Source organism: Mugil cephalus, chromosome 17 (genome assembly GCF_022458985.1).
Source record: "Mugil cephalus isolate CIBA_MC_2020 chromosome 17, CIBA_Mcephalus_1.1, whole genome shotgun sequence".
Taxonomy (NCBI): Eukaryota; Metazoa; Chordata; class Actinopteri; order Mugiliformes; family Mugilidae; genus Mugil; species Mugil cephalus.
In genome coordinates, this window is record NC_061786.1 from 9,492,439 (window position 1) to 9,501,758 (window position 9,320).

The 9,320-nt window shown below is 43.6% G+C and overlaps 1 protein-coding gene across 1 annotated transcript; it reads left to right on the forward strand.

Annotated features, from left to right (window-relative positions):
* Positions 1–1,508: 1,508 nt before the first annotated feature.
* Positions 1,509–9,318, forward strand: LOC125023273 (thrombospondin-1-like). Its single transcript, XM_047610429.1, has 22 exons — positions 1,509–1,661; positions 1,753–1,836; positions 2,051–2,610; positions 2,711–2,789; positions 2,880–2,969; positions 3,078–3,187; positions 3,494–3,619; positions 4,043–4,139; positions 4,246–4,419; positions 4,515–4,691; positions 4,778–4,951; positions 5,037–5,317; positions 5,401–5,619; positions 5,733–5,840; positions 6,228–6,387; positions 6,477–6,595; positions 6,909–7,143; positions 7,240–7,467; positions 7,562–7,833; positions 7,929–8,026; positions 8,131–8,270; positions 8,366–9,318. Exons 2-22 carry the CDS (start codon positions 1,773–1,775, stop codon positions 8,371–8,373), a joined length of 3,519 nt encoding a protein of 1,172 aa, XP_047466385.1. The 5' UTR covers positions 1,509–1,661; positions 1,753–1,772; the 3' UTR covers positions 8,374–9,318.
* The last annotated feature ends 2 nt before the right edge of the window (positions 9,319–9,320 follow it).

Below are 9,320 nucleotides of genomic sequence, written 5' to 3' on the forward strand. Positions count from 1 at the left end.
GCTGACGAACAGGTACCCAGATGTTGTATCTCATCACAGTCAGAACCCCAGGACCTATTTTTAGATATCCTCTCTGTAAATCATCACAGCAGGCAGGCGCCTCGTTGTACCCTCTTCTCTTTTTTTTTTTCCTCCAGAAGGTTTTCATCTCTGTCACACTATCTTGCAACCTCAAGTCTGCATGTGAGTCCACGAGTTATCAGACACAGATTTTCAGTAAAACGGCGGGGAGTGAGCTGAGGCAACACTCCGTGGGGACAAAGAAGTAGATTGAAACAGGGTTCAGAGGTTAGATGTCCCGCCATAAACTTCAAGGAGTGATGTCATGATTTCAAAAGAATTTCTTCTGGGAAATTATGAATTTTTTACTTTGCTGCAATGGCCGAGTTATAGATAGATAGATAGATAGATAGATAGATAGATAGATAGATAGATAGATAGATAGATAGATAGATAGATAGATAGATAGATAGATTTTGCACATAGTTTAATGAATTATTTAAAGATGGATTTTACATTAATTATTGACCATGATTATTAACATGATTATAGAGTAAATTCTGGTCAAAGAAATGACACAAAAAGACATTATTTTTTAGCATAGCAACTTATGAAGTAACTTTAACTGCTAATTTATCTAGGAACTTTTCAGCTAAATAAAGTCTCCTATGTTGTTCAATGTATATATTATTTAAGATGCATTATTTGGACTGTGATTCAAATAATCTAACATCATTTACACATAAAACTGAAACTATTCATATAGAGTGAGTCTGGTATTTTTACTTAGTAAATACTCTCAAAATATGTATCTCTTTAAACGCTTTTAACACGCATTGTTGGCACAAATAAACCCAGACAAGATAGTTCCACCTCTCACTCTCCCACACTTTTGTTACTCAATGAGTCACCTGGTGGCCAAAAATAGTTACTACACAATGAGACTTTTAAAAAGTATCCTCCTGTATGTCATTAATGTGAGCTAGAATGATCAAATGTTTGGACGTTATGGAAAATAATTGAATATTTTATGTTACTTACTACTACACTCATACTTCTACTACGTACACTACATAACAGCTTGTGTATTTCTAGTCTACTGAATTAACTCTTCACATTTGCCATCAGATTAAATAAAAAAAAAAAAAAACATCTAGATTTATTTGTTCTCTGTTTGTTCTTTTTAAGGAAAGTATCTGTTGAATCAATAGCTCATAAATGAGGCTATTTGTGAAATAATTAACTTTTATTTGACCGGAAACGACCAGATCTTGGCTTCAGTGCGGGGATGAAATATTTGTCCAGTGATGGAAATTCGGCTCAGGAATGCATCCCCCCTCCCCTTCCCTCCCGTGTGTGCGTCTCGGATATTATTCTGACTGGTTGTGAGGTAAGGCTACAAGCCCGTCCCACTGTCTCTCCTGCAGCTATCCCATTGGTCCAGTCTGGACCTCAGGAATGTCCATAAACCATTTAAATAGCGCTTATATCTGCAGGATAAGTCAGTAGAGTAACTGGAAGCGTCGGATTAAACAGGAGCTCAAAGACGCTTTGATAGAAGAGATAAAAGAAGAAGAGAAACGGGATAAATAATCGCACAAGCCAGGACGTTTCAGCACATTTTGTTTTTAAACTTTTTTTCAGAGGATTTTCATTTAAAGGTTTGTATTATCGGTTGAATTATTTGGCATTTTTAAGATTTCCTGATTTCGCCTGGATGTGTTCAGTAACGTTGTTTGTTCTTTGTAATAGGGGGCACTTGAGATTTGAAGATGGTGCTGTGTGGCATCTTTTTGCTGTTGATGCTTTGGAGTTGTGAGGGCGCACGGCTGGCAGGTGAGAATGGAAATGAGTCGTCTTAACGTTTAAAAAAGTTGTCCCACAATGAAAGGAAGTCTTGCTTTTAAGTTATAATATCACTAAAGTCCCAGCAATATTCATGTAAAGTTGATATTGATGCGTAATAGACAGGTTTTCTATTGTGGATTTCTTTACGCACGCTGTTTTACGCACGAGAAAAAAAAGTTGATTGTCTTTTCTTTGACCACAGAGAGTCGGGATGACAATAGTGTGTATGACTTATTCGATCTGAGCGGAGCAAACAAGAGACAACACGGAGTGAGTTTGGTCAAAGGCGCAGACCCCTACAGCAAAGCGTACAAGATCCTGAACGCAGACCTGATCCCCCCGGTCCCCGACAGCTCCTTCAGGGACCTCCTCGACTCCATTCAGGCTGAGCGAGGCTTCCTCCTCCTCGTCAACTTAAAGCAGTTCAAGAAAACCAGGGGCAGCATTTTAACTATTGAGAAGAACGACCAGTCCGGACCCCTTCTCGAGATCGTTTCCAACGGGAAGGCGAACACCCTGGATGTGGTCTACTCCACCGCCAACCAGCAGCAGGTCGTGTCCATAGAGGACGCGGACTTGGCCACGGGACACTGGAAGAACCTCACGTTGTTCGTTCAGGATGACCGGGCGCAACTTTTCGTGGGCTGCGAGGAGATCAATGCGCGAGAGTTGGACGTGCCAATCCAAGACGTGCTATCACCGGAGGTGGCAGACATTGCCAGACTGAGGATTGGAAAGGGAGCCATGAAGGACAAATTTATGGTAAGATCAAGAAATTATGAGAAATAACTCAATTTATCACTACAATATCAGATCATATTAATAGTTTGAGCATCTCTAACTAGGTGATTTATTTGTTTAGGGTGTACTTCAGAATGTGCGCTTTGTCTTTGGGACCACTCTTGATGCCGTACTGAGAAATAAGGGATGTCAAAGTGGAGGTAAGTCAAAGTGGAGATCTAATAACTCAATAAAAATGCTAACAGTGTCCCAGTGAACAAGAATTTTTAATTTGTCTTTTCCCCATACAGCTACCTTAACTGATGTCATGACCCTGGACAACCCAGTGAACGGCTCCAGCCCTGCCATTAGGACTGATTACACCGGCCACAAAGCCAAAGGTGAGAATTCTCCTCCACTGACAGTCAAGTATGAGTCTCTGTTCTGCTGTTCAGCTCTAAACATTATGAGTTGATTTCATTTATTGAACTCTTTCCTCTCATATCCAGACCTGCAATCTGTGTGTGGCTTCTCCTGCGAGGACATCGCCAGCATGTTTAAGGAGCTCAGGGGACTCAATGTGGTCGTTAGACAGCTGTCGAATGAGCTCCAGAAAGTGGTAAGGGCCATCAGTGTCACCGTTCACTCCGTCTTTTCCTGTGTTTCCATGTGCTTCCTACTTAACGCATTCCCAGTGTGTAGCCACTTGTCGCCTCGATGGCAGCCCCCGGGCCAAGTCTTTAATGAGACCCATAAATACACAAATATATTTGGCCGACTGTTCCATTTGCACTGCTCCGCTAAATTCAAGCAATGTCTTAATCACGGTGTCAATTTGCAATTCATTCGTACTGGAACCTTGGCAAAGTGAAAGTTTTCCACCCTCTAGCCTAAGTAACCTCTCTCTTTCTCTTTTCTCCTTCAGTCTAGAGAAAGCACATCCCTGATAAATCAAATGAACCTCCATGATCGAATCTGCATCCACAATGGCATCATGCACAACGACAAAGATGAATGGACCGTGGACGGCTGCACAGAGTGCACTTGCCAGGTAAGCGCCCTGGCACCTGCTGGAATGCAACCTTTAAACAAGCCAGGCGTCAGCTGAGGAAAGCTGTACTTCCTCCATCCCTGCTGCAGTAAAGACATAATAGTGTTTATCTTAACGCCTCCTTTTATAATGACCTAACTTCTGTCAGGAACCAATTAGCATTCTGTCTGAAACAATCAGCAAAGCAGCATGGTGCTCTCTTACCAGCAACATCAGGAGAGGTGTGCTCTTGAGAAATTAGTTGGGTGTTAGGGAAGATTATATTTTCTAGCAACACAGCAGGAGTGTCTCTGATAAGATCACTCCACTGTTAACTATGCTACAACTGTGCTTGGAACAGCACCAGCAAAGCCTCATATTTTTCTGAAGTCAGTAAGCCATGTCATTATTCTTGTACTTATTAAACTGTCTCTTTTTTTACAGAATGGTGCTACTGTGTGTCGCAAAATCTCCTGCCCCTTGATCCCATGTGTTAATGCCACTGTGCCTGATGGAGAGTGCTGCCCTCGCTGCGGAACACGTAAGTTTGCTTTTAAATAAAAAAAAGAAAGAAGTTTTTCTCTCTTAATAATTCTCCCCCAAAAGAAACTATCCTCATATTAACATCTTCATCTTTCTTCCTACAGCAAGCGACTATGCAGAGGATGGCTGGTCCGCCTGGTCTGACTGGACCCATTGTTCAGTGACTTGCGGCCGTGGCATCCAGCAGCGTGGACGCTCCTGCGACCGCATCAACAGCAAGTGTGAAGGCACCTCTGTCCAGACCCGTGACTGCTACCCGCAGGAATGTGACAAACGCTGTAAGTCATCAAATGTACTTAAAGGCTCCCATAGTGATGATAAATTTTCCCAGCTTGAGAGTACGCCGAATTAACGGTTTATGTGTTCCTCACAGTCAAACAGGATGGAGGCTGGAGCCACTGGTCGCCCTGGTCCTCATGCTCTGTGACCTGTGGGGAGGGAGTCATCACCCAAATCCGACTGTGTAACTCCCCCACTCCTCAGATGGGTGGCAGGGACTGCCAGGGAGAGGGACGTCACACCAAAGTCTGCAAGAAATCACCCTGTCCTAGTAAGTTACATGTCAGCATCAAAAGTATGCTTGACAAATGTTGTGTACTCAGTGCAAAATAACCAACATTGTTCTTAACTTTTTAGTTAATGGAGGTTGGGGACCTTGGTCACCATGGGACACCTGCAGCGTTACCTGTGGTGGAGGAATCCAGAACCGCAAACGCCTCTGCTCCGACCCTGCCCCCAAATTTGGTGGAAAGGACTGTGTTGGAGACGCTACAATGTCTCAGATTTGCAACAAACAAGAATGTCCCATTGGTAAGCATCAGAGCTTTGCTTGAAACTAAAACACATGGTGCAATCCACAACAGATCACTTTTTAAAGTACCAATGCTCTCTACAGATGGTTGTCTCTCCAACCCGTGCTTCTCTGGTGCCAAGTGCATCAGCTTCCCTGATGGCTCCTTCAAGTGTGGTAGGTGTCCACTTGGCTACACTGGAGACGGCATCACCTGCGAAGACATCGATGAATGCAAAGAGGTCCCTGATGCTTGCCACACTCATAACGGAATCCATCGATGTGAGAACACTGAGCCAGGTTACAACTGTCTGCCCTGCCCTGCACGTTTCTCTGGTCCTCAGCCCTTTGGAAGAGGAGTGGAACAAGCAACTGCTAAAAAACAGGTTTGGATCATTCCTTAGTTGCTGTGTTTGGTCCTTGTATCCAAGCAGCTTGCATTTATTTAATCCTCTATAATTTTCTTTAGGTTTGCACTCCTCGCAACCCTTGCCAGGATGGTAGCCACGACTGCCATAAAAATGCAAACTGTGTCTACTTGGGCGTCTTCTCCGAGTCCATGTTCCGCTGTGAGTGCAAGCCAGGGTATGCCGGCAACGGCCGCATTTGCGGAGAGGACACAGACCTGGACGGATGGCCCAACACTGAACTGCTGTGTGTGGAGAATGCCACTTACCACTGCAAAAAGGTAATGAAGACCCACTTGGACAGAAACACAAGAGGCCGTTATTACATATATGTGTATATATACTCTATTATTGTGATGATTGTCTCCTTAACCTCCCCTTTGTTCCTTTATAGGATAACTGCCCCAGCCTTCCCAACTCTGGTCAGGAAGACCATGACAAAGATGGCCTTGGAGATGAATGTGACCATGATGATGACAATGATGGGATCCCCGATGACAGGGTGAGTAATAGCAGCAGTTCTTTTAAACCTCAAACTGTGCTTTCCTCAGAGACCAAACATAGCAATCAGCTGCAGTCACCCTTCCTCTGGGCAGCCAGAACTTTAAGTCCTCCGTTTTGTGTGCTTTCCCCAGAGAGTTAAGGCGGAAAGGCAGTAGCACAAGAATAGAGTAAAGTAATTTCGCATAAACCAGATTTCAGGATGAGGTGGCGTGTTGCCCATAATTCTTAGTGTGGATTTGGAAACTTGGGGAAAGAAAAGTATATGGTGCTAAAAATAACCCACAGAATGTCATATCCAAGCTAAAAGCAAAGCAAGATTTTGCTCCCATAAATGTAATTTCTTTGACCAATTCATGTAATTAAACTGATCATTTGTCATTTATAGGACAACTGCCCAAGAGTATACAACCCTGCCCAGTACGATGCAGACCGGGATGATGTTGGTGACCGCTGTGACAACTGCGTGTTTGAAGCTAATACCGATCAAACTGACACCGACAACAATGGAGAGGGTGACGCCTGTGCTGTGGACATTGATGGCGATGGTAAGAAATCTCAAAGTTATGTCTTTAAGTTAGCCTAACAAGCATTTGAAATGTTGGGAAAGCTAACTTGAGTATGTTTTGCCTAACAGGTATTCTGAATGAGAACGACAATTGCCCGTATGTCTACAACGTGGATCAGAGAGACACTGACAGGGATGGTGTGGGAGATCACTGTGATAACTGCCCTCTGGAGCACAACCCTGATCAGGTAATGTCATGTTTCACCTTTACATTACAGCACATAGCCTAATCTGACACCAGCAGAGTCAAGGCCTCATATTGCATGTTGAAATTAAAAACAGGAATGTGAGAGCATGTTTGCAAAAAAAACAAAAAAACATTGCAGAGATACTGGACACTTGTCTGAGTGGACATTGCTTACATACCTGAGAACAAGGGGCTGCATTTTAATCCTGGTGAAAATCAGAACACAGAATAATTTGAAGAGAGGACAAGCATCTTACAGTGCGCGATTCAGTTTTTGGGAAATCTCATCATAAAGGAATTCTGTCCTTCCACAGATCGACTCTGACTCAGATCGCATAGGAGACAAGTGTGACAACAATCAGGACATTGACGAGGACGGTCACCAGAACAACTTGGACAACTGCCCCTACATCCCTAATGCCAACCAGGCAGACCACGACAAGGATGGCAAGGGTGACGCCTGTGACCACGATGATGACAATGATGGCATCCCTGATGACAAAGACAATTGTAGACTGGCCTTTAACCCCGATCAGGTGGACTCTGATGGTAAGCTTGCCTTTCTGTCTTTTACTACAAATCACTGGGAATCTTTTTATAGCTCCTTCTTCACAGTATTGATCTTTGTCTTTATTTTCCCCTTAGGTGACGGTCGTGGTGATGTGTGCAAAGACGATTTTGACCAAGACAATGTTCTGGACATTTATGATGTGTGCCCGGAGAACTTTGACATCAGTGAAACAGACTTCCGCAGATTCCAGATGGTTCCGCTAGACCCCAAGGGCACCTCTCAGATTGACCCCAACTGGGTGGTCCGGCATCAGGGCAAAGAGTTGGTGCAGACTGTCAACTGTGACCCTGGCATTGCAGTTGGTATGTAGTACTCAGACAAACATCTTGCTGCAAGCAACGCAAAGACACTACGTGCTAGCAGACCGATTGTAACCATTGTCTCTTTCCAATTCAGGTTACGATGAGTTCAGCGCTGTGGATTTCAGTGGAACCTTCTTCATCAACACGGACAGAGATGACGACTATGCTGGGTTCGTTTTTGGCTACCAGTCCAGCTCCCGCTTCTACACAGTGATGTGGAAACAGATCACACAGACCTACTGGTCCCACACACCCACAAGAGCTCAAGGTTACTCTGGGTTGTCGATCAAAGTGGTCAACTCCACCACGGGTCCTGGTGAGCACCTGAGGAACGCCCTGTGGCACACTGGAGACACCGCAGGACAGGTGAGCAGAGATTAGTTGCCTCAAGGTTTGATAGATAGTTTGAGAAAAGGTTTGAGGCTTTTCTTATTTCAACCATTGCGTCTCGTCATATTCAGGTGCGCACTCTGTGGCACGACCCCAAGAACATCGGCTGGAAAGACTTCACTGCCTACAGATGGCACCTGACCCACAGACCCAAGACTGGACTTATTAGGTGAGTTCCAAAAATTCAAAGACATGTTCTATTATTCAAATCCAAATTAAAATCATTCATATTAGAAAATCACTGACCTCCATTCAATAAATGTTCTTTTTTAGAGTGGTTATGTATGAAGGCAAGAGAATCATGGCCGATTCTGGAAACATCTACGACAAGACGTATGCTGGTGGGCGACTAGGCTTGTACGTCTTCTCTCAGGAGATGGTTTACTTCTCAGATCTCAAATACGAATGCAGAGGTAAGCATATGAGTGACAGTTAGACATGTCAAACAACACAAGTCATTAGTTTGGCTTTAGGCGTTAACATGATTTCTGTCTGCCTTTTCTTTCAGACACATAATTTGACCACAGCGCCTTCCAGAAGAATGTATGAAGCTATGACATGAGACCTGGATTCCCTTTTCACTTTTCCCTTGAGAAATGCACATTGGAGGTATTGGTGAGCTAACAATGAGGTTCAGTGACCTCAGGAGTTAAAGCCAAATGAAAGTTCAATGATAATTCTCCACCACTGCTCCAAACTCAAATTGTGATCGCAGCTCTGATCAGAAGAAATCGGCTCGCTAACTTCGCTCTGATCTGCATTGAAAGAGGGCCACATTTTATTGCTTTGCACACCTGAACTGTTGGTGGTATTCCTCTGTGGATGAGGGACCTAAGGGAAGAGTGTTTTTAACTTTTTTAATTATTATTTTTGAGCATTATTACACATCTGCTGTGGACTCAAACATACTTGTTTCGGTATGAAGCAGCAGGAAAGCGTTTTTAGGCTGGGGTAGAAGTACCCTTTGAAGGAACTGTTGAGGGACCATGGACAGTACGGACCGACTGTTACTATCAAAGAGAGTGAATGCTGTTTGTGTGCTTGTGCATGTGTGCCGACAGGCATAGTTATGAAGACAACCAAGTCAAAAATTTTAATTCTTCTGATGACCCCCTCAAACTAGTGTACATATATATGTAAAGTCTTGCATTTAGCTGAGGCTTAGGGCTGGCCCAAAACATTCGTCTTCTCAGGAAAGAGCACTAGAAGAAACAAGGAGAGCACAAATTTCAGGACAGCACAGGGCCCCAAAGCAGGCAAACTACACCCTGCTTTGGAACAAAAATTATTAGCGAATACTATGTTATTATCTTTACTGAATGTGTCAAGGGACATAAACAGCGAGGGCCAGTCTATTTCCTAAGAGTATTTTGAGTATGGCTGTTTGTATCCACTTTAATTCTCATTTCTGCATCTTAAAATCCTTTCAAAATATAGAATTGGACCAAAACAGTAACATGTTT